Source organism: Dysidea avara, chromosome 9 (genome assembly GCF_963678975.1).
Source record: "Dysidea avara chromosome 9, odDysAvar1.4, whole genome shotgun sequence".
Classification (NCBI taxonomy): domain Eukaryota; kingdom Metazoa; phylum Porifera; class Demospongiae; order Dictyoceratida; family Dysideidae; genus Dysidea; species Dysidea avara.
This window is the reverse complement of record NC_089280.1, coordinates 23,920,556-23,946,429: the sequence shown is the minus strand read 5'-3', so window position 1 is coordinate 23,946,429 and position 25,874 is coordinate 23,920,556. Positions and strand designations below refer to the sequence as shown.

At 37.0% G+C, this 25,874-nt stretch overlaps 2 protein-coding genes across 2 annotated transcripts; both read right to left on the bottom strand.

Moving 5' to 3' along the window:
* Nucleotides 1-5,667: 5,667 nt before the first annotated feature.
* Nucleotides 5,668-7,345, bottom strand: LOC136266640 (E3 ubiquitin-protein ligase TRIM71-like). The gene is made up of 2 exons (XM_066061636.1): nucleotides 7,185-7,345; nucleotides 5,668-6,801 (listed from the first exon to the last, which is right to left on the bottom strand). Exon 2 carries the CDS (start codon nucleotides 6,799-6,801, stop codon nucleotides 5,890-5,892), a length of 912 nt encoding a protein of 303 aa, XP_065917708.1. The 5' UTR covers nucleotides 7,185-7,345; the 3' UTR covers nucleotides 5,668-5,889.
* A 6,009-nt stretch (nucleotides 7,346-13,354) lies between these two features.
* Nucleotides 13,355-25,041, bottom strand: LOC136266504 (uncharacterized). The gene is made up of 10 exons (XM_066061521.1): nucleotides 24,778-25,041; nucleotides 24,680-24,710; nucleotides 21,415-21,444; nucleotides 21,189-21,331; nucleotides 21,060-21,141; nucleotides 16,122-16,188; nucleotides 14,386-14,432; nucleotides 13,938-13,997; nucleotides 13,557-13,640; nucleotides 13,355-13,513 (listed from the first exon to the last, which is right to left on the bottom strand). Exons 1-9 carry the CDS (start codon nucleotides 24,784-24,786, stop codon nucleotides 13,588-13,590), a joined length of 522 nt encoding a protein of 173 aa, XP_065917593.1. The 5' UTR covers nucleotides 24,787-25,041; the 3' UTR covers nucleotides 13,355-13,513; nucleotides 13,557-13,587.
* Nucleotides 25,042-25,874: the final 833 nt, after the last annotated feature.

Genomic DNA, 25,874 nt, shown 5'->3' with positions numbered 1-25,874 from the left:
CATATACACAATCTAAATCCACTTATATGGGGTTTTGACTAACCCCTGTCTCAAAATTTCTCTTCGAAATGTCCAGGACATTAGCTAGTCTGGCGCCGCCCGCCCCTTCGCAAAAAGTAAGGGTCTGGTGAAATACAAATACCTAATCATTTCAAAAGGAATTCAATTAGACAGCGCACGTAATGCTTGTTACGTCAGATAATTGCACTTCAATTCGAACAAAAGCATTGTGTTGCCAAGGCGATTTCTGTGTGAACGTCATTGGCATGCACTAATTGGCTAGCGCCGAATCTGGGCGCTAGAAATGATTTAGTATCTGTATTTCACCAGACCCTTACTTTATGCGAAGGGGCGGGCGGCGCCAGACTAGACATTAGCCAGATCGAAATACTCTAATAGAGCAGTCCATTACTCTAATGTAACGATCAGCCAATGTGTTATCACGTGTAATCAGTATTTAAGCGTTGTAATCAGCGAAATTCACTTAATTACTAGTCTTATTGAAGTGAATATGCCTGGGCGTGGCCCTCAGATTTTCTGACTGCTCCAATTGTATAATAAGTGACTGTTCTATTAGAATGTTTCGATCTGGCTAATGTCCTGGACATTTTGAAGAGAAACTTCATTTTTAAGACAGGGGTTAGTCAAAACCCCATATAAGTGGATTTGGACTGTGTATATATGTGTGCTGCATGGGTGTAGTCGCTAGGCCGCTACTGTCAGAGAAGCCAAAATGCAACTGATGTAGCTATTCGGGAAAAAATCAAGGTGCGGTCATCGTGCATGTATCTAATTACTATTGAACGGTAGCTGATGCTCTCCATGTTCATAAAAATAGCTTTGAATTCGATATAGGTAACTATTTGATTTGCACGAGCTTCACATATGGCCGAATTTAAGATTGCACGACAAAGGTGACTTTGGAGCTTTGTAATTCACAGCCAATAAGGACTAAGCCAAATATCTGCATATATTTGGAGAGTAGACTATAAGAGTTGCTCTTTCATATCAAGCACAGAAAGACTTTATCAGCTTCAAGTCAACACAACTTTCTTCTGGAACACTGTGCCATTACATATCCTTGAAGACAGTAATCGAAAGTCTTTCCGGCATCACCTTTATAATTACTTATGTGTCAAGTAACTTCTTAATCACTGTTTTGTGTTTTGTTGTGTACTGTTTAGTTTGTAGTGTACTGTAGGTATATGTATATGTATGTTTGTTTTTTTTGTAGGCGGACACCTTGTACAGGTTTTGCCTTTTGTGTATGCCTTCCTTTTTGGTAAATTGATAATAATAATAATAATAATAATAATACGAGCAATGCCACTCGACCGATAATACATACTTTTGTCCGAGAATTAATTGAGAACACTCGGACAGGTCACTTTTGCAGCTCCTGCATGCAGCCAGCCGAACAAATCTGTAGGTATGAAATTTTGTATGCAAGCGTTTATGGCCTAGACCTCTCCAAAGGCATAGCAAGAGCAGAAATTTTCTTTGCGGGTTTAAAGAAAAATCGCGTCCGAACCTATGGTGGTCGAACATTGGTGCATGCAGGCTTACTCTAGGTACATGGCTCTCCGCAGCATTTGCTAATGGAAAGTTTTGGGTAGGTTCAGGCCATACCTATTTGAAAAGTTGTTGCTCGGATTCATTTTACAACCGAAAATTGGTCGGTCGGTAGGCATAAAAAAAAGAAATAAAAAAAAGGCTAGTAATACTTATTTTTAGATATGTGCATGCTTGTGATTCAATTCTGGTTACAAGCCATATAATAGATCAGTAAGTCGTATAAAACCTGTTTGCAGACCAATCAAATCTCTTCTAATGAAAAACGGATAAGCATATAGCTAATCATGACTATAGATGATTTTTGTTAACTGTTTAAATGATAGCTAACAGCCAGATTGATTGTATTTTCCTTGATTTTTCCAAAGCTTTCGACAGGGTACCACATAATAGCAGGGCCGGAGGAGGGAAAATTGAGTTGGTCAGGCCATTGACTATAATGTTGAAATTGCTACTATATACATGCCAATGAGAGAGGAGCTGTTGCACAGTGTGCGAAGCACACTCTGCGAAGTGCGAAGCACGAGCATTCTAGGGGGTCTGGGGGCATGCCCCCACAGGAAATTTTTGAAAATTAGACACTTATATATGCAATTTTAGTGACATTTCACTGCTAGCTAGCTATATAAATATGCTCAAGCCTATCTGTTGTTCTTCAGACTTTCTATACTATATGTAGACCTGACATACAGGGGTGAGGGAACACAGCATGAAACTTGCTGTATGGTTCATTTAGTTATAGCTAGCAATTAGAAGTTCATGGGGGGCCTGGGGGTGCAACCCCCAGGAGCTGCAGAATTTTTGCAATTTAAAGGTTTGAAATGCCTTAAAATTTAAAATTGATGCTAAATTTTAAAGTAAAACTAGCTAGCAACTTGCAACTTTCCCACCAAATTTCACAGGGAACCCATGCAGCATGGCCCCCTTTAGCTAGGATATAATATTCACACAGCTACAATAAAAAGCTACACAGCTACAAAAATACAGTATACTACTATACTGGTTTGTATGAAGTGAACGGATCATCACGTAAATATACTGGTGGACAGTCACGAGACTAATCAGTTTTCAAAAATGGCGCGATGTGGGTGAGGAGAGTTTGCTCGGTATCTCGACAGGACGAGTGGGTAGTTGAAGAGGAGTGATTTCTACTCAACATCTCATCCAGATGGCCACCATGTAATGTATGGGTGTACAGCTTCTTGCCGCGGAATGAGTCATCTGGTTTGTCACTGCCAGTCCTTCGCCCAGTAAAAGAAGCCAAGAGAGACAAGCCAAGGAATGCTAATGATTATTTTATGAAGATTGAATTGTGATATAAGTGTGCTGGTTTAGAATCAAAGAAGGCACCTGCCGTACACGTGATAAATGCCAACTGTCAGCACACGTGATACTGTACGTATAGAACCCACAATCATTTCTGTACGAAACGATACGAATGCTACGCTGTACTGTAAGGTAATTTGAGATACTATACGTGTAGTTCTGTGCTTTAGTTAGGCTGAGAAACTTGGTAACTACTCGTGTCATGCATTTTCAATAACAGCTGTAAAATGTACGTAGCTACATGTAGATGTGATCGTCCAAAGATTGCATGAGAGTAATGTAGTTCGAGCTGGTCAGCTAGTTGGTTCAACTCCAGATTATTGGTCCGGCTCAGGCCTGACCAACCGGACCGTCTCCTCCGGCCTTGAATAGACTCTGTAACAAACTGTCTTAATTACTACGGAATTAGAGGCCCACTTTTGCTATAGATAAAACATTATCTTTCTAACAAACAACAAAAAGTAATCATAGATGGAACTAGCAGTTACCCTTCAAATGTGACATCAGGTGTACCCCAAGGAACTGTACTAGCCCCCCTTCTTTTTCTATGTTTTGTAAATGATATACCCCTAAATGCTACCTCAAAGATTAGATTATATGCTGATGACATTTTACTGTACCGCAGAATAATCTCTCATGAAGACTGTATCCTCTTGCAAAATGACATAAACAATCTCATAAAATGGTCCATAGATTGGCAACTTCTTTTTAACTTTGACAAATGCGAATTTTTACGGATAACAAATAAGCACTTCCCTATAGTCACCACCTACAATATGGAATCAAAGATTATAAAACAAGTATCATCGGTAAAATATTTAGGGATAACTATAAATGAAAAATTGCAGTGGACAGAGCATATTTCAAATATTACTAAAAAGGCAAGCAATACATTGGGATTTTTACACTGAAATTTAAAACACTGCCCTCCTCATATCAAAAGCTCTTGTTATAAATCTTTAGTAGTACCGGTTATCGAATATGGATGCACAGTGTGGGATCCGCACACTCATAAAGACATCGACAAGATTGAAAAAGTTCAAAGACGTGCAGCTAGATTTGTTAAAAATGACTATACATGGAATACAAGTGTAACTGGTCTTATAAATGATTTAGAATGGCAGAGTTTACAATCAAGAAGATCCACCCTAAAAGTGACGATGATGTACAAAATAATTCATAATTTAGTATCTATTCCCAGCCATTACCTCGTCCCAAGTAACTCTAACACGCGACATCACAATTTCACCTATCAACTACCCTACTCCAGAATAAATAGCCATCTGTACTCATTTTTTCCATCAACAATTCGACTTTGGAACAGCTTAGATCATGAATTAGTTAATAAATCTTCCTTACAACAGTTTAAGATTACACTACATAATCATGCACTGTAATTGTATTTTAAGTAATCACACACCACACTTTTGTGTTTTTGCACTCACCATGCACTGCATCATTGTAATTTGTGTTGTGCACTCACACTCTTTAGAGGTTCTGCACACTATTTAATAATAATAATAATAATAGTAGTCCAATGAGCATTAATTGCACTGATGCTATCATAGATTTTCTTCGCCAGGGGTGAGGAACACGCTGGTTTACGTTTACATTATATTTGAAATCAAAATTGTACCAACTTACTGTTCTATTAGAGTATCTCGACCTTTTGCAGCAATTTTAAGCTGTCACGTGATCTATTTTTTTCTTTTCTTAATTAAAATCTGTATATATACAAAATTGGGTGGGTCGGGTCCGAGCAACAACTTTTCAAATAGGTATAAAGTAACGAAGTTACTAATCTCGTTAGTTATCCTCTGAGTAACGCCTAGTAATGAGGCCTACTCAATGAAGCTTATTCACCAGTTTCTTACTTATAACCAAAATTTGCATATTGTCCAACAACGCAATCATGTCACGTGATAAGGTGATAGTTTCACACGTGACAGCTTAAGGCTGTGGACACAAAGTAATATAATATGTAATATTATTACAGTTACTTTATTTTATGGGTAATATGTAACTGTAACTAAATAGTTCAGTTGCAAGTAATATGTAATTAGTTACTTTTACAAAGTAACTTGCCCAACACTGTTAATCAAATTAACCATGTATACAGTTTGCATTTTGTTTGGTGTCAATTGGCTGTCTTGCCAACTGTTACAAGTTTGCTAGTGAAAATGTTCATCTGGGACCATGACATTTGCTTCCCAATTACCACACATTAAAGGCATAGTGTGACCAAAATTTTTACTGCGTGCCATTCATTGCAAACCACAAGAACATTTTTTGCACACTTTATTATGTAGTATATAGCATTCCAGTAGATATGGGGCAGGTATTCCAGTAGATATGGGGCAGGTATTCATGGGTAAGTTTCTGCATTTGCCATATGTGATTCATTAGAGTCAATTTGAAAACTTCCAACAAATATGTTTAAAATATTTTGCTGCATAGAATACTATAGTGAAGGCAATGCCTATATATATAAAATATTGCCTCTGGCAGCATTAGTAGAGTCTGGTGCAAGCTTTAATTAATAGACAGTAGTAGTATAATTAGTCTCATGTGGCTGGACATATACTCTTGTTACACGTGGGTGAAAAGGGATTATATACTTTCATTTTCAACTGCAAACAAAATTATGGCTACATATAGCCAACAAGTGTGATATACTAATACCTATATATACAGCTCTGTATCCAATTAATCTTTGCAGATACTTACTACTTATATATGGTGTGTATGTGTGCATGCACGTGAGGCAAATTTAATATATCATAATCATAAACAATTATAAGTTGTATGAAATACAAAAACAATAGAAAATGTAAATTATTTAGCTGCATATTTCATACATACCTATATATATATATATATATACATATATCCTGTGGCATGCCTTGAATACAATGATCATTTTACAAGATTACAACTCATAATTATTATATGCTATGTACAAAGTCATAAGCTAGCAATGGACAAAATGCTTTAACTGCATGTGGTTGGAAATATTTGGATTCTTTGGTTGCGATGATCACAGACATATAATCCACCTTTGGGACTAATGGCTACACCTTGTGGACAGCAAAATTGGCTTACTTTGCTCCCACATGATCCAAATATGTGAACACACTCTCCATCACCATCAAATATTGATACGCGTTGGTTGTAAGTATCAGCCACAAAGATGTATCCTTCAGCATCAATGGCTAGACTCCTTGGTTGGCATAACTGACCCCAGTTCATTCCTGGATCACCAAACTTGTCAACATAATGTCCATCAATGGTAAACTTGTATACACAGCGATGACCAACATCAGCAACAAACAAGTGATCACTGATGGCTACATCATGAGGCTGACTAAGATACGAAGTTCCTATAGTACCACAGAAGGTGCCATTATTTTGGAACACTGCAATCCGTGAATTGCCTGTGTCTGCTACGTACACTCTGTCTTCATGGACTGCAATCCCAGTTGGTTGCCTCAACTGTCCACATCCTCTACTACCAAACTGGAGCAAGTACTTTCCTTTGATATCAAACTTTTGCACCCTGTTATTCTTGATTTCAGCAACATAAAGAGAACCGTCACTGCCAAATGCAATTCCAGATGGATTTTCAAACTGGCCATTCCCTTTACCTTTGGCACCAAATCTTTGGCTCAAGCTGTTATCATCATTGTATTTGTACACACAATTGTTGGAATAGTCAGTTGTTGCCCATGTACCATCCTTGTCAAAAGTAATGGAGTAGACACGACCCATTTCACCTTTGTTTGTTTTTGTTTCACTAGGCCAACCCATTGTCAGGTACCTTGCATGATCCTTGCTGTTATTAGGCAAGATGTTTGCATGCTTTTTGTTCAAGTTTGTTGTTTCCTTCAATTCTTTGCTCATCATCTACGTATAAATAATGCACACACATTGTTACCTTTTGTGACAGTTATGCCTATTCTGCTGTAGCTACATACCTAACAGTAATTACAGTTATAGTTTTGGTAGTGTCATGGTGAAGAACAATAAGTTTGATTACTTTGATAACAATCACTGCCTGTGTTTGACTGAACATTTAAATCATAGACCACCACACTAAGTTTAAATATCTGGATGTATGGCAATATGTCCCTATTATCATTTTGAAAACAGACATTTAGAATTTTTGATAAGTTGTTGTATCACAATCTGCCAATGCAGTACTAGCCAGTTAACTACATTCATGACTACAGTTGTCATTAACTACATTCATTAGTGTTACATATGCATACACTTATCACATGGCTTACTTTGTATCGGTTTCAATTAAGTCACCAATGAAGTTATCACTCTCTACAACACTAGCTTGGATCCACTGCCAACAAACAGCTACTCAGCCCTTTTATATACCATGTATTAGATGTACACATGCAATAAAATTGTATTTTCCCTTACACTTATAATCATTCATCAATGAAATTCAATGAATTTCAATTAAACAACAGGTGTTGTTTGTGTCCATGCAGTGACCACAGATGCACTTGTATATCATCTGACCCCTTGACAATTCCCTTGTTGTGTGTACTGTTTGGCAACTACTAGCCATTGGCCTTTGTGACTGTTGGCATGAGGATATCCTTAATAGCCCATGTTCCCATATACGTATATATATATATATATAGTTGTCACATGTCACCATGAAAACATGTGGTCAGATTGACACCATTGACATGATGTCAGTAGTCCACAGAAAATATACAGACAGTATAACCAGATTTAATTGTTAAATGTACAGAAGCCAGATATCTTTTTTAGTGCTAAGAACACTGACTGAATCAGATGTTATGTAAGTTTACATAACTGTGAGTATATATGCACAAAATACATATCTGAATATGCCTATATGCAAGTGTACATGTAGATGTCTATTTGCTCTCTATTCATCTACAAGCAAACCAGTGTGCTACAAATAACTATAATAAACCTGGTGCCATCATTATATCCCTTATAATATCATGGTATACCATACAAGAAAAGTGTACACTTTGAATGGTTAAACATTTCGTGTACTGAAATGTCATGTATTGTTGAGAATCCTTTTGATGCTGCCTAAGAACTGTTGCAGTGCAAGCTAGCACAGACTCCAACTAAAAGGGCCTCATACTTTTAGCTTTTAGCCGGACTGACTATGAATTTATGTTTTAAGGGGGTATGCTACTAATTCCTATGGCTTCACATGCAAAATCTTGATCTGTGCATGCTTTCCATCCCATTTTGTATTAGATGTGTTTGTGGTACTTAAAATCACCATCTTAATGCAGTTAGAAGTACCGACCTTAAGACTCAGTTTAGTATTTTAGACCTAAAGAATGGGAGTTCTACAAATTTTGGATCTAGTCTCACAGTTTTAGTTCTACTTTGTCATCTGCTACCTAAATATCTTTTAGCAAAAGTATAATAGTAAACACCTACAGTCCATATTAGCAGTATATCATTACCATAATGGGACTGATTCATGTAGATACTTAACATACCACAATCTACAAACAACCTATAGTTTTCTACATGAGATTATAAATAACTGACAATGAAATGAATTTGTACTGGTACCTGCCATGTGTTTTAGGATTCTTCAGTGGATAAGCAACCCTGAAGGAATGATGTAATAACACCAGAATTTGCAAAGGTGTCTAATGTTTCATCGTTGCAAAGATTAATGGAGTTCATTATCAAAGGATACACTGCACCAGCAAGGAGTTAAATACTTAGCTGGAAATTGAAACTGTGTGAAATTCGCTTTGGGTGTTTATGCCACAGAACATTACACTGGTTGCATCTGGTCTCCCAGCAGTCACTGCAGTACACCAATTCACTTTCTCTACTACAGCTAATGCATTATTTATCCAGGTCTACAAAGTTTATAATACAAATTAGCCAGCGGCGGAGGAAGTAGTTGATATGAGGGGGGGCTGGGCTGACCCAGACTTATTTCTATAGTTTGGTGAGTGAGACCAAAAAAAAAAAAAAAAAAAAAAAAAAAAAGGTTGCAACCAACTGACAAGAGCTTTTCACCTCACCAGCTACCATTTCTAGCTGATAAACTACATAAAAATCCTTCACAGCTCGCTACACACTGACTACTTTATTAGAGTGACTGCTCTATTAGAGTATCTCGATCTTTAAAACGGTTTTCAGCCCCACTCCAAGAAAGATAATTTCGGTGTGATATCATTCTGAGGGGGGGCTAAGCCCCCCCTCAGCAGACCGAGGGGGGGCTTTAGCCCCCTAGCCCCCCCCTTTCCGCCGCCTATGAAATTAGCTTTAGACAACTGTGTAATCACTAAAAAGCACCTTGTATATCGCCTTTTTCGACTCCAGCTTCGCACACAGCGTGATGCATTGCACCAAAAATGACGCATGCGCACAATCATTTGTTCTATTTAAAGGTCGCCTCCGCTACTAAACCCTTTTTATTGTAATAGAACGAAAGTACTATCTGGAGGAAGCAGTTAAAGAAAGGCTACTAATACGAATTATTATTCATTAATGTATGGCGGCGCCCGCCCATCGGCAGTACATTTGTGGTGAGCAATGAAAGCATGATGAAACGGTAGAATACGGATACTTACAGGTACAGTTATGTAATATTAGGTAGGCATCACGTGATTAGTAAGAATAGTCACATGAATTCTTTGTTTTTAATCGCTTGGCATAAAATCTTCCCTTTATAGTGCACTTCCCTGTAAAGTTACTTTCACAATGCATTTTATGCCAAAGACAGTGGCGTAAAAGCTTGTCATTAAGTACTTAATGACAAGCATAAAATCTTTTTTTAGGGTTAAAGAAATCATTGGCATAAAATCTTGTCTGTAGGCATAAATACAATATTTGTCATTATACGCCAATGTATGTATGACCGGCCTGATTAGATTTATTTATGCATGTATTCTGTACCTCCAATGCCAATAACAGTTCAATATATTTGTTATGATTGCTATTTATTACAGTAACATATTCACACACAGAGTAGATAATTTTTAAAAGAATCTCACATGACGTGGAAGTATGGCGTCTTTTTTTACTCCCGATGAGCCATATGCTACAACGCCCTGCTAGATACGTTTAGATGAGATTCTTCGTGATCGTTTAGGTTGGTTACACCACTCACTTGGCAGTGATGTGTTGGCTCCGAGTGAAGCTGCTGAACAAGTTTCTCACATCGTGGGTGACTCTAGATAGAGCAGCCAACACTTGCATTCTAGTTACATGCTCACAACGAATTTTCTTGGCTAGGAACTGCAGTGAGTGGTCTCCTTAAATTTGTAACTACTAATCACTTTTTTTTTGTTTGTTTTCTGTATGTATGTATGTTTGTCAGTTTTATTCTTGTATTTACCTTGCCGTGCCCACACAGATCTTTTACTACGATCTGATTGTGGTCGCACGAGACCAAGGTCGCACATACTGTAAGCTAACTCTACTTATTGTGTTTTCTCATTTATAATAATGATGGTTCTCTCCTATAAACAAATTGATTATACTAGCTAAATGGTATTATGTTAGTAACTATTATGAATTTCTGCCTGGTTTATAAGCAGACCACAGGTTTGTTCACTAACATGATTATGTTATAATTATAAATACATGTATTGTGTGATACCCAGTAGAAGAAAGATATCCTTAACCTTTGCACAAGATATCCTACTTCTGGTGCAAATAAAAATAATGATAGTTTACTGTACCTTTAATGCTAATCTTACTCATCACTGACCACACACCAGTGGCAGGGTTAGTATTATTAAACACACACTGATAAACACTAAAGTCTGATGAGTGGAAGTCTCTTATCTGCAACACAGCAGCATCCATTGATTTTATACTGTACATAGTAATATGATCAGATGTTAATGTAACGTCACCACCATTGTGTAACGAATGCGTTGTCACACTGGATGGGATGCGATCATTCAGTCTACACGTGACATTAGTATTAACAATTGGAGCAGGTATAATCACTTTAGTATCAGTGGATGATTCAGTAATATGAGGAACTGAGACTATGGATTGCATATAAACAAAGTAATTTACAACACTCTAAATGGTACATAAATTAATAAGAATCAAAGTAGGTTAAATCCTATGCAAAAATGATTTGGTTTAAAATGTGTGCACGCATAAAATGAAACCAGTGAACATTGAGTTGTTCCTATTGAAACCAGTGAACATTGAGCTTTGCTATTTAAACCAGGCAGGTACCTGGTAATACTATCTAAACTGAAACAGCCAAACTATGAATAAAGGGTGCGGCCCCCAAAAAGCCAGAGTGAAAAAAGATGTGAAATCAAAAGTGGCAGCAAGGAAATGGCTGCAATAATGTTAATTGTTAACATTCTTGGTTGCCAACTTTGATTTCACATCTTTTTCACCCTGGGACTGCACCTTTTTCACAATTTGGCCATTTTGGTTTAGATAATACAACCTGTCCGATAAAGGCTACATGCAGCACAAATGCTGCAGTATGGTTTGAGTTCAGAGTTGAATTTCAAGGAATCTATCGGTGTGCAGAAGCTCTAATACTATTGTATTAATGATTAGCCTAAATTGATGCTAATAACACTAAAGGATAAAACCACAATGTAGCAATATTAATGAATCTATAGGCGGCGGAAGAGGGCACCTCCAGCACCCCCAACTATTTTACTGGGGTGCTGAGCACCCCCAACTCAAAGCTGTATTGCGCAATAGTCGTCACGTGAATTTCCAGACATTGTCAATCACGATCGAAATACTCTAATAGAGCAGTCACCCTAATAAAACAGTCAATCATGTATTAAAAAGTACTATACAGCTAAAACCACCGAAAAAGCCTCCAAATTCAATCTTCCGACACTTAATTTTCCTGGGGGGGCATGTCCCCAGACTCCCTAGAATTAGCATGCTTCGGATGCTTGGTGTGCTTTGCACACCTACTACTACCATCATAAATTTTGGGCACCCCCAACTGTAGCATCCTTCCGCCTCCTATGGGACTCAATCTATGTTGCAGTTGTTTTATTTTCACGACCAGTAGTTATTTATGGTTGGGAATTCAAACTGTGTAAGTATTTCCTTGGAAATTTGGAATTTAAGGCCTTCTACTTGCATGTTGCATTTGAAAGCACATATATTTTATGCGTGACAAAAGTAATATACATTCAGTGATCTGTCACATTTTGTGTTCTAAAGCTAGAAAGTGTGTGGAGCTTAAGGGCACAGTCCCTAGATGCTTTGACTCTGCTTAACTTTATATATAATTTTCAATGTTTTAGTTGGGAAAGGAAGCATTTCAACCCAAGTATCACGTTTTTAGCTACAAACAAGATTACTCACTATAACCAAAGGAATTTATTCTCAGAGCCTGTCAAGAAGAATTAATGTCTTATGATTCACAGTACATAAAAGTATAAATTTTTAACTTTTAAGCAACTGGTATGGCAGGATGTTGGCACAATGGTGAGATAGCAGTGCACAGGTAAAAGAGGTTCAATTTCAGCATACACACTGGTCTTTGTTCCTTAATTAAATGATGAATGTTTTATTAGAGTAGTTGACTCTTCTAGTGGTTTTACCCTTGAAATATAAACGATTTCAAAGAGGTTATAGCTCTTCCCTTCACCATCTTTTTATTACTCATGTGTACTTAGATGCAATCACACCTGTATACTAGCTTTCTAGCTAGCACATAGTAAAATTATTGTGGGCACCGCATGTACCACCCACCTGCTACACAGGCAGAAGTTTTTAGCACTGTGTAACACACTGGTGTGAACATTATATGAGGTAAAAGGCAAGAGATTTTAGTACATGTAGCTGGTTATACTATGTGCTAAGTACATAATAAACCATTCTAGAGTCTAGTGGAAGTATCTATATCATCATGATGATATTCAACTTTGAATGAAATATGTTAAGTGTTATTGCATGCAGTTATTGAGGAATTTTATTGTACTTTATATAGCTACATTGAACATAGCTAACATGATTTATGATGTGCTATAGCTCAGATTCAATACCAGATCATTTAATTCTTAAAAAATCTCCTACGGTACATTATACAGCTAACAAAAATTATATAGTGATGGCTATTCAATATATGTGGGCCCAAGTTTAGCCAGCTTCTTAGTCTTTTTTCTAAATAGCATGCTTAACTCTCAAAAATGTCCTTAAATTTAATCTCAGAAAGCGTATATATATATAATTTTACAAAACTTTCCTCAATTTACTTTCAAAATGGCATGCACAGCCAGCAAAAATGCCCCCAGATTTAATCTCAGAAAGCCTGATTTAAATTTTTTTTTCCATAATCGTGAAAATACCCGAAGTAACATTCGCTTCCTAGTTTCTTTGAAGATTATCCACCCATGCAGATCTTTTAATTTGTTATATCATACAATGATGGTCAAAACATGCAATATCTCAGTGATCTCACACAAATGGTTTATTCATCAACATATTCAACAAACACAGTACACTATAGTGACTATACTAATAGAATAATTGTGTACATGAGGTGCACATGGTTGTCCTAGATATTACATCATTACTCCATCACTACCATACTCATGCATCAAGCTCTACCAACCATAAGATCTGGCCTCACCTAATCATAAAAATCAAAATCAACACTCATGACACAGCCTTACCAGTTTCATCACTATTTACGTTGTTGTGAACTCAGACAGCTATAGCTATGTAGACTTTCACCGATTCCCTCCAAAGGAGAAATTCTAGAATAAAGTAAACACTGGTGCCTAATAAAAGTATGGATGCATGACTAATAATTATATGGTAGTAAGCAATTGTGTGATCTGTACCTGTATGGTATATATTGGCTACTACCCCATTAACTTTTGTAGAAGGAAACCAGAACAAAGAGTGATTCAGACAACATATTTCATGCAGCATGTAGTACATAGTTCTGAACTAGCTATGTATAAGATATAAAGAAAAAGCCTGCCATTGTTAGTGACATTTCTTCCAAACAACAATAAATAAAACAATAAACAAAACAAAAAATCCTATACCAAGTGTTCCACATGTAATGATGACCACCACGGTAGCAATACTGATCTGCTTTGTTGTTCCTATAATCAACATACACGATAGTGTGTCAAGGATGGCAGGCATGGACATGCTACAGACTAATGTTTATACAGGAACCAAGAAGTCTGTTTTAACTTAAAAAATGGAAACATACCACTTTTGCTGTGAAAACTTTGTTGGGTTGCACCTTCCATTCAAGCCAAAATAAGCCCAGGCATGTGTGCCTTCAAAGTTTGCATCATTATGAAGAATTATGTATGTGCTAATAATATTTAGGAATAGCTTCTGTGAAAACATTTGTATAAGAAAAGGACCGGCCAGAATAGCCCAAACCCTAATGTACAGCATTATCGTACTGATACTGGTCTTGAAATTACACAATCATACAATTAACTCAAGTTAGCATCATGCAGTAAAGATGCAACTTACCACAACCAGCTGCTGTACAAACAGCAACTCCATAGTATTCACAGGTGCTACAGAATAAAAGGGAATTATAACACAAATACATTATATCCATGCAAAAACAGCCAAGCTGTATAAAAGGATACAGCTTTCAAAAGCTTGAAGTTGTGAAATTAAAAGTGGCGGCCATGAAATGGCTAAAATGATGTTAATGATAATACATTTTAATAATGAACAAAGCCCATTATTAAAATTTATTATCATTAACCCATTTCATATGTAGCTGCCACCTTTGATTTCACAACTTTTTCACCCAGGCTTCACATCCTTTCTATACAGCTTGGCTGTTTTGTATGGATTTCACTCTTTTTGTATTTTAAGTATCTTAAAGCCAACCATAAACTGGCTTTGAGGCTTGTTTGTATGCAAATCATTGTTCTTATCTACAGATACAATGACAATCAAATAAGCAAAGTAGTGCTCTAAAAATACCTACCTAAGCCAAAGGATCTATGCAATAAACCAATAAAAATACTGATAATTGTTACTGTTCATGGCTATGGCAATATAAAATTGTATTATAATGCCTGTATTCATTTGCAATAGGGGTTTATAATGTTTCCAAGTTAGGTATGCATGATAGTACTATTTGTCTACTAGGTTTACTATTTTGCAGTGACTGTTTAATTAGAGTATTTCGATTTTCATACAAAAAAATGTGATAAATTGCAATTGCTCAACTTTTAACAAAGCAAATTCTGCACCTTTTATGCTAGAATATGATTTCCAGCCTGTTGTCATATGTTTTGCTAGCATTGCACTGATTATGATATTAACCAATACTGCATGATTGATTCCAAAATTGCTATAACATCACCTCTGATTCAATAGAATGCTAGAGAATTTGCAACACTCAAATAGAATGTACATTTTTCAAATAGAATAAATATAGAATGTTCTAGAATTTTCATTGGTATAGATCAAAGAAATTATATAAACTTTTACTATTGAGTAGATTTTACATTATAAATGTATCGTGATAGCAGTGGTTCAGTAGTGATTAAGGATTTGGGTGCATATCCAGTATTGAGGTCCCTTATTCAAACGCTGGTAAAGTTTTTCAACATTTTCATGTATCTTTTTTACCTGGTGGCATTACAGCATCTTGACCCCGTGATTTACATGTTTAGTGCAAATCTGATAAATAGTCATAGAGCCATGGACGATTATTTGTATCAATAAAAGGCCAACTTTTTGTCACACTTACAAGGTAAACTAATCATGGGAATAACTTTAAAATCGGTATGCATACAGTGATAGCTCAACCCTTCTGTGGTTTAAAAAGAAATTGCATTGACAGCTATAGAGTTACAAGGCAAAATGATATATGATTGTGCCTCAATACATTCTCAAAGTTCAAGAAAATTTATAAACACATTTGCATTTTATAATGGTTTTGTAAACTGTGTGAAAAGAATTATCTAAGCCCACCAGCCTCCTAAATGAAGAAATACAGCTGAACTTTGAGGGCTCGTATTTCACAATTGTGGAAGGCAATCATGTTCGAATTTGGTATGTGGGGTGCTTAAGGTGGAGGGCATTTGTAGTATAAAAATGATTCCAATTCAAGAAGAGGGCATGGAGCTACAGTACGTAAGCGTGAAAATCTCATTTTTCTTCCTGTAAATATACTCATGGTGTGGCACGGCAGCTTTCTTGGCTGCACGACACACTACCATGTGTCTTGATATGTTACTCACCATACATTGCAGTCAACATCATAACCTTCTCCTGGACTAATCAGGCGGCCATCTGGTCTTCTGCATGCTGTGAGTGATAAGGCACAGTATATCTTTGTCTACTCTATTATAGAAGGGGAAGGGTACTGGTGTTAGAGTTGGGGGTGCTCAAATTTTAAAAGCATACTAATTCTAGGGGGTCTGCCCCATAGGAAATTAGGTGTTGGGAGATAGAATTTTTAGGCATTTAGTAGTTAAATCAATTTTAGTACATGCTTGACTGTTGTGTTAGGGCGATTGCTCTATTAGAGTATCTCATCTTGATTGACCAGTTTCTGGCAACCTTGCAGTACACAATACAGCTTAGAATTGTAGGTGCTCAGCCCCCAGTAAAATGTTGGGGATCTGTTGCCTATGTATAGACGGGTTTAACAAGAAGGCATGGCACTATATTACATTATTTTTACATACCACAATCTGGATTTGTGTAGGGCACAAAATCAGTAAAATCAATGCAGGCAAACATTTTTTGAAGAATTTCTGCTCATATTACTGCATCAATCAACCACTACCCGAAACAGAAACCTTAACTACTTTGCTGGAAAAAATAACAGGGTAACTTTTCTGTACAGGTGGTCACAAATTCAAACTTTAAATCACCTCCCAAAACTTACTTTTAGCACCTGAAAAGTAACTGATTATTCTATGCCTAACTTTATTAATGGTTTTAGACCTAAACTATTCGCTTTTACTGTTGTTTGATAGGTTAGTTGCAGTTAGCTTTTGCTCTACAAAAATTATTGGTAATTTGTGTACGCAGCAAATTTTTATGACTACACCTCTTTGTTAATCACATCTATTCACTAAGTGCTCCAGGGTGTATGACTAAAGTACAAGTTCAGGTGCAAGCATATTCCTTGGTCAAGTAGATCACTTTCCTCTTACTCACTTTATATAGAGTGAAATTTATCTAACACTTACTTTCTGACCATATTATAACATGTGCTCATATATCTGACTATGAAGCATTCAAAGGCAAATTTTAGGGTACATAACTTATAAACCCTGGCTTGCCAGGCTTGCCTTGATATATACACCCATGCCCTCAGAAGTCTGCAGCCCTTGAGCTTGGGTTTACATCATAATGATATCAAGCAAATCACTTGGCCCAGATACAACTATTACACAATAAGTTTTTTTTCTGAGTACGTATGTATAGAGCATTGGCTAAAGCATTGTAATAGAAAAATTTCATAATAATGAAAAATTCAACCGTTGCCCCTAGCAACTTAAATTTTACATTATTTGTAGGTGTCAATGTCTTAAGTCACTTTTCCAAGTTTTAAAAGGATAGCATAAATAAGTCATGAGATATGACATTTTCTATACGCTATAAAGGCATCATTAAGGCTGTGTACAGCCTACTGTAAGTTTGGCATGATTAAAGTTTGGTAAATCAGCATCCAATATAGATGAAAGTTAGGTGAATTTATCATGCTGCCAATATTGAATAATATAAAAAAGTAAAATTGTCAAAAAAGTTTGGCAATTTTTTAAACTTTATAAGTCATGAAAAACTTTCATCATTTATGATATCAAGTCAGAGACAAACATGCACACATGGCTGCTTACATAATTACAAAATATACGCTGAGTTACAACGAAACTCATTAAATAGTCTGTAAATGTCATTTGTTGAGCAATCCCCACAGCAAAGTTGTATTCAAGTGGTCTTGAAACAGATCAATTTCTACCAGGTTGCAAACAATTATTATGCTGGGAGATACTAACAGAGTAATGTGTATTCTTCAGGTAAATCACTTCATCCATGCACAAAGCACATCATGTGCAACTGGGTTTTTATGACATGCAATGTAAATACGTCCTGTTTTCTTGCATTGACATACACATGCAAAGTTCTTTGCATATAGCTTTACAATGGAATATAGAGATCAGAAAGGACTGCTACTTCCCACCAAAATCACCTGTCACAATCACTTGGTGTTCTGAATCTTGATTCCATATAGTTGGCAAAAGATTTCATAACAAAAAGAACAACACATTAGGTGTATGTACTATAAAGATGCATATAAGAGCCAGATAATATGTGACCCAGTCTGGGGAAATCGGGCTTATCGCCTAATTTAAGGTATTGAGGAATGCTGGTTTTCATGAAGCATTTAGTGTGTTGTAGTTTGCCAATGGTTGAAGTTACGTATGTGTACCAAATTTTCACACATTTTACACCAATTCCTTACCTTCCAGAGCATCCACTGTACAAATAGCCAGCAGCTATATTTTAGATAGTTTTTAAATTGAGGTTGACTGTATCAGGCGGCTCCAAATGGGGTGGGAGGCAGGGTCTGGAAGGAGGGCAAGAGGCTGTTCAAAAAATTGAAGAGGGTGGGCGTAGGGATGAATTACGTAGGCCAAGTTATGGGTCAATCAGGTCTTAAAACTGGCTTAAATGAAAAGACATTTACAGCACAGGTCTTTATTCAAAACCATAGAGCTGTACATCCACATACAGCTGACCATAGCTCCATTAAGGCCCCACACCACACGTACGGACCGCCACTGGACTTGGGAAAAGTAGCCAGCAAATCAAATCTGCTGACATGGGCGATAAGATTGGTTTTCCCAGATCCAGTCACATATGTGCAAAGGTCAGTCTCTCAGAGTAAATGCTCCTCCAGATCCATAAATACCTGTAATATGAAAGCCAAGTCTTTTTTGAGCATTTTATTAACAGCCACATTTCTGGCAACACATTCATTGATGCATGCTCCATTGGGACACTAGCTAGCTAGTCCATTGTTGATATTTGAGCAAGTATTTGAGCAAAGATGTAGCTTGTAGGTAACAGTGGAGTCCTTGCACTTCACGCTGCAGCATATCTAGTAGTTTACTGAGGCTTGATAAGATTTGCTTGTGTTTAAATGTACACTAATCATGGTAAGGAAAACATCTGGGAGCACACCTTGGTGCACAGGTTAAGCTTCCTGGCTTATTTTGAGCTTACACAACAGAATTGATTAACAACAACCTATGTATATGAGCAAATCAAGCTCTTCATAGAGTGACCTTTTTGGCTTTGTATATAGAATGGCAGAAAACAAAACCTGTTCTAGCTTGAAAATGAAGTGGACGATATTATTATTATTAAATACAGAGAAAAAGGCATTATGCCTGTGAGTCCGGCTCATTACAATAAACAATTACATTAAGAATAAAAGTTATCAATCAAAATTTTGAAATTGTCAGTAGAATTAGACGACACTACATAATTGGGCAAATTATTCCATGTATTGATGGTTCTTACTGAAAAGAATTTACTGCAAATGTTCTTTTGGGCATGAGGTTTAAAAAGTTTGAAGTCATGTCCCCTTGTGGCACTTGACATGACTTCTAACGTTTTAAATCTCATGCCCAAAAGAATGTTCATGGATAGGTCATGGATATGGATATAGGGAAGGGACTAAGTAAACATGGCTATATAGTTTTTAGTACAAAAAAGTGGATAATTTTTGCTGTGCATTCATGAAACAATAATTATACAACCAAGTACTAAGAATAATACGAAACGCGGTTAAAATTACGTCATAAATAAATAAATAATTAATAATTAATGTTTGAGAAAACTACGAGGCCTAGAGACATGAACTAACCGGGGATAGATTCGCCTATGAATGAAGGCACAAACGTATAATCGTCGCTCCTGCTTGTGCTGATGACTTGACCATACGTGTAATTCTATATAACGCCCAGTACCACACCCTTGCTTAATTACTTATTGCGCGAAGAAGATTAGTGATGCCCGTGCAGGAGAGCCAGAAGCCACTTGTGTAAACAAGAAGATTACAAGTAAGTTTTTATGTTTGTAACATCTCAAGTCTCCATGCCAGCTGCCAGTGGATTCATTCACGTAAATAAACAATACAAGAAAACATTAAACTGACATATGCCACGCTCTTTGCAATAAGCTTACAGTTACATATAAAATACAAGTAAACAATTTTGTCTTGTGCAGCTGGCATGGCGAACTTTCTTTGTGTTGGTGTCAGGCAATTCAATACGTGCTTAATCTTTTTTGCCTTCACCTGGCGTAGCTACTAGGCTCTAGTGGCTTGGCTGTCTTCCTTTATCTGGTTCATCTGGCTTGCATACGCCTACAGCATTGTGTAGCTATCTCCTGCAAGTTGTGTATGCATAACTATAGTGTGTCACCCATCACTGTGCCATTGCTACATCATTGATGAACCTTACTTAGCTCTAGTTGATGTTGATATGCATTGCTGTATATTGGCTAATAATTTTTATCTGCATGGTGATGTTGCCTATAATGTATTGCTGCATACAATACTGCAATAATGTATAGTTCTCTCCTGTATGTTTTGTATACATATACTTTGTACACATCACTGTGCCATTACCACACCAATGATGTACTGGCACTTAGCTACTGGTGGCCTTTAGTTACGATGCCACTATTGTGTTATATCTGTCACTACTGTGACATATTGAGTTGATTTGGGGATAATGCATTCACCACCTAATAGCCTCACCGGGGGGGGCTGTCACGTTGGTGTATGTACTTGGTTGTATGTGACGCGGTCCTAGTAATAATAATAATAATAATAATGAAATATGATGATGATGAACAAACAGTGAACTTAAGTTTTGTCATTTCATACTCTCTAATGGACCTACAATCATTCCAAAGAACCACCAGATAGTTATATATGAGTTGGAGTTTCCAAGGTGTTTTCTTTGTAGAATTTTTTTGTAAAAAAGAGGGCAATACATGTACAACACCTATTATGAACCCACTATGATGGTTCATCAGTATTAGCCACCATGATCCCTACAACTAAATTACTGCAATACAGCTCTACAGTTAGAGTTATATTGAGCACACTATTTTATATATGTACTGCAATATCTGATCCACAAACTTACCACAGAGAGGACAACACTCTCGAGCTCCTTTTGGTACAATTATAAGATTATTGTAACAATCTGGTACAGCACATTGCACCATCTAGACAAAGAGAATCATTATATGAAACAGTTTCATTGAACACTTACAGCACAAGATGCTACTGGGTCCATACATTCATAACCACATCCATATAATCCATTGCGACAACACATTTGTCCATTGTCACAGTCATCATCATCACGGCAAGTTATATTATAATCACATTGTTCATCTATGCTTTGAGGACACACTAGAGGTGCCAGTGCGCATATATTTGGTGAATGAGACATTGTAGATAATGGAATGAAAGTAGATATAGTATTAACTACGAACCTTGTGATGCAACAGTGGATATCAATATTCCTGTAAACATATTGCTTAATACTACATGTAGTTGACTTAAGTATAAAGTCATTATTTAGGTGTTTGTGTGTACTTACGTACTTATATTTTTTGACATGCATATCAGTTAGTATAGTCCTCCCGCCAAATATAGTAATATCAAAAAGGTGAACATGTGTTCACTCCCAATGGTGTTGTACAGGAACAAACATGTTAATTTTCATGTTGTAAACATGTTTACACGCCTGAATTGTCCATACCAAATGTATGGGATACTTCTAAAGCCTCATAACTCACTTTTTCTTGCCTGTATCAAAGCGCTTTTTTGATTAGCGCTTTTTAAATTATCAGTTCCGGTGTTATTAAAGAGCTTCACAGCACTACTAAATGTTTGGGCAGCTGGCCCATGTAACAAGAATTATTAACAAGAAATGAGGGCTCAGGTCAACGTGTATAGTCGATCTAAGTGGGGACACATGACTCCTCCTCCCCTCTATCATAGCTCAAACTAGCTACATTTGTTTTCTATCTAGATTGCAAGCTAGCTTTGAGATGGCCTAGGATCCTTCCGTGACTTTTAATGCAAAAATTCTGGCCCCTTAATATTTTTTTTGGCCTGATAATTGAGAACATTCAGACAGGTTTATTTATCTGATTTGTCAAAGGACAAGGTGGAACCAAAAGGCATAGCTTGTACAAGGGTGCTTCCCTCAACAAAAACAAATGTAGAGGACAAAGGATAATTACACAAGGTAAAAAACAAAACACAATAGTACAATTAAATACATACACACACCCAATAGCTATGCAAAAAAACAAACGATAAACGGCAAGATGAAAGGAATTTACAGATTTGATAGTACGTAAGTATATCTATTGATACAGGTCACTTTTGCAGCTCCTGTCAAGCCAGGCAAAGAGAGCTGCAAGTGTGAAATTTTGCATGCAAGAGTCTATGGCTTAGACCTCTCGCAAGAGCTTTGTGGGTTTAATTATATCACATCCAACCTATACCTCCAACCATTTGTGTGACTCTGCTTTAAAAGGTCAGGCATGCCGAATGTATCCTGTTTTCTCAGAGTGGCACCTATCGATTTTCAATTTTAAGCGTCTCCTCAAAAAGGGTCTTGTCCAGAATCAATATATCAACTTGTTCTAGGTGTTAAAGAGCATTTTGTCACACTTCCTTTTAAATTGTAAGACATGTGCGACTAGAGCCAAACACCCAGTGAAGTGAAAGATAACAAACAGAGGTCAGACTAACTGTGTTTATGTTACGTAAAACTTCCGAAACCCATAAAACTCAGTTTAAATGTTCAATTCCCCTTAGCCCTTTTCATTTCACGAGAAATTTATCCAGGCCCTAGAAAAAACAGCTTCTTTGTCTCTCATCACTGCTACCGTCTGTCAGTCAGTCCATTATGTAAGGAAATAGCTATATGTTTCATGTGAAAAACTGAACAAATCCTAACTTGCAGTGGGTGGCACTCTAATATATCCTGTAGTTACTCCAATCTTCGTCCTCAGTCACAGTAAAGTGAAAGTCAAAAGTCAAGGTAGACATTTCCAGATGGTAAAGGACAGGTAGTTAGTAAAACGTTTATATACCATCACGATTGATACTTTTAGAATAACCTTGAGAATAATAAAATGAAAGTGAATATATTAGCTAGAACATGGTCAAAGCCTGAAGTCAAGGGTCAAGGCTTATTTTCCATTTAGGGTGTATCCATTCACTGGGCTACTGGACTCGCATAAAATTTGCTCAAACACATTTTTTCGACCACAAACTCCTTTATGAACCACTACAAGGGATTACATAGAGTTGTATGCCACACATAGAGCTAGGGTTCTCCATGTCTTGTCTTGCGTATTTAAAAAAGAGGCACATACAGCTAACTGTTGTCTATTTTAAAAAAATTGTTTATTAAGGCTTTACAGCACAAGTACTGAAGGTCTGTACGACACCTGGTCCTACATCCTGTTTAAAGATGTTGTATTAAGTAAGCTTGAAAAAAGGTGCTATAGCTGCTAGTTTTGGTGGTCCATTTAATGGTATAACTTTGGTTTGAACTCTTGTTATACTCACTGTATTTTTTGCAAATATGTATAACCTTACGTTCCTGTTTGAAAGTGTGCGCATTGGGAAGCAATTCTTTTTTAAATGTAACACTGCATACTCGCTGCTATTTACAAATACCAAACAGCTGGCAAACCTAGAGTGAATGTGCAGGCTACAAGCAATTTCTATGTAATTTCATGGTTAAAACATATAATGGCATGCTATTTTACAAAAGAATGCTATAGAATACGGACATGCATTAGCAGTGTTAACATTGCACAATGCTTGAAACATTGCTAGCAGTAGGCAAATTATTTTCGATACCGAACAAACTGCACTAAGGTTTTAGTGCAGTTCTTGTGATCAATGTAGCCACAAGATTTATGTCTCATGGCCATAAATGGTGTCAGTTTCTGAGGCACTTTTTTAAGTCTGGTGATAAAAGGCAAAAAAAACAACAAAAAAACTTGAGTCCAGTAAATGGATACACCCTTTCGTTTGACCACTTTGACCGACGAAGATGGAGTACACTGAGATCATATTGGAGTTTCACTGGGGTGTGAAAACGAGTTCAGTAGTTGCACATTGATTCTGGACCAGACTCCGAGAGGGCATTTATAAGATGAAAATCGCCACCCCACTGAGTCGGCTGGCCACTCGAGTAAACTGTTGGCCGCCGACTGGTCAGCCGATCCGTTTCACGTCGGCCGCGGCGGTGACCCTTCAGGGCCACCATAAACTACCATCAGGGGCGGAGGAAGTAGTTGATATGAGGGGGGACTGATCAGTGGTGGATCCAGACTTATGGTAAAAAAAAATGAACTGAAGCACTACATTGTCTCTGGTTTGATAAGGTGAGACCAAAAAAAAAAAAAAAAAAAGGCCACAACCAGATGACAATAGTTGCCCACCTCACCAGCTACGAATTTATAAACTACATAAAAATCCTTACATAGCTCACTACACTCTGCTCTAATACTGTGATTGCTTTATTAGAGTGACTGCTCTATTAGAGTATCTCGATCTTGATCACGGTTTTCAGCCCCACTCCAAGAAGGGTAATTCCTCATGATATCATTCTGAGGGGGGGGTTAAGTCCCCCCTCAGCAGACCGAGGGGGGCTGAATCCCCCCCCCTTTCCGCCGCCTTTGACTACCATACATACAGTTACACCGACGAATACATTCAACTTACCAAAGGTGAAAGGAAACCACAGTAGCACGTGCTAATAATTATAGTAATAGGGGAATGGGGATATTATACGTTTATTGATAAATAAATAAGCCACTCACCGATTCCATCTCATCTGCGATTCTAGTGGACTTGAAGAAAACTGTACTAATGAAAACTGAAATTACTTTATCGCAACGCCCTAGCTATGTATTTCACGTGACGCAGGGGCGGATCCAGGACTGACAAGGAGAGGGGCACAAACAGCCAACGTTGTACTGAGGTGGTTGGGGAGAACAGATTCTTGCTGTATTTATAAACAGCATTGATCACTCCTTAGTAGGTTGATTTTTGTCTTTGCAGTTTCTTTAAAAGGCCATGAAAGTATTACGGCACTTCGTCTTGCAACACGAGGCGCTTAATATGTGCAAAGGTGCTGGGTGACAGTTTAACCATACCTAAATATTATCTATGGTTTAACATTGATAGCTGTTTTAACTTTGATGACTTTACAATAAATGGTGATAAATTATGTAGTTTTCATAAGTTATATAAATTGATTTTGGTGTGACAAGGTGTATAGCTAGTACTCTCATCAAAAGAAGTATGGCTCTTCCACTGATGGGAGGAGGGGATTTGCCCAAATTCCCCATCCTGGATCCACCATTGCGTGACGTGTAATACTGAGTGATCCTTATTTCCAGTTATTTAGCAGTAAAGTTAAAATAGCCTGTACAAGAGTGCATGTTCTCTCAACGTACGATACAAATTTAGCAAAAGGCAGACACAGCTGCAGTACAAGGACAAAGGATAAAACGCTGTAACACAAAACACAAAAGTACACTATAAACACTCAAAAACAAAAACAAAACAAAATTCGCACGCACGCACGCACGCACGCACGCACGCACGCACACTAGTGTTGTTTTAGTATGGAGTTTTAGTTTTAGTTATAGTTATAGTAATCTTTCTTAATTCATTTTAGTTATTGATTTAGTTATGGTCATTCACTCTTTGTTGTTTTAGTTTTAGTTATAGTTACAGTTAAAAACATGAAAACCTTTTAGTTTTAGTTACAGTTTTAGTTATGTACATGAAAATGTTCTAGTTCTAGTTCTAGTTAAAAACTTGAAAACCTTTTAGTTTTAGACATAGTTTTAGTTATGTACCTGAAAACCTTTTAGTTATAGTTTTAGTTGTGCATAAGAAAACCAAAACC

What these genes read in the sequence shown, in the direction of transcription:
- LOC136266640 (XM_066061636.1), bottom strand. Translation starts at nt 6,801, where the DNA reads ATGATGAGCAAAGAATTGAAGGAAACAACAAACTTGAACAAAAAGCAT.
- LOC136266504 (XM_066061521.1), bottom strand. An exon ending in ACCCAGTAGCATCTTGTGCT is followed by an intron (nt 21,142 to 21,188) that starts GTAAGTGTTCAA and finishes CTCTTTGTCTAG; the next exon opens with ATGGTGCAATGTGCTGTACC. An exon ending in AGAGTGTTGTCCTCTCTGTG is followed by an intron (nt 16,189 to 21,059) that starts GTAAGTTTGTGG and finishes TATCACTCACAG; the next exon opens with CATGCAGAAGACCAGATGGC.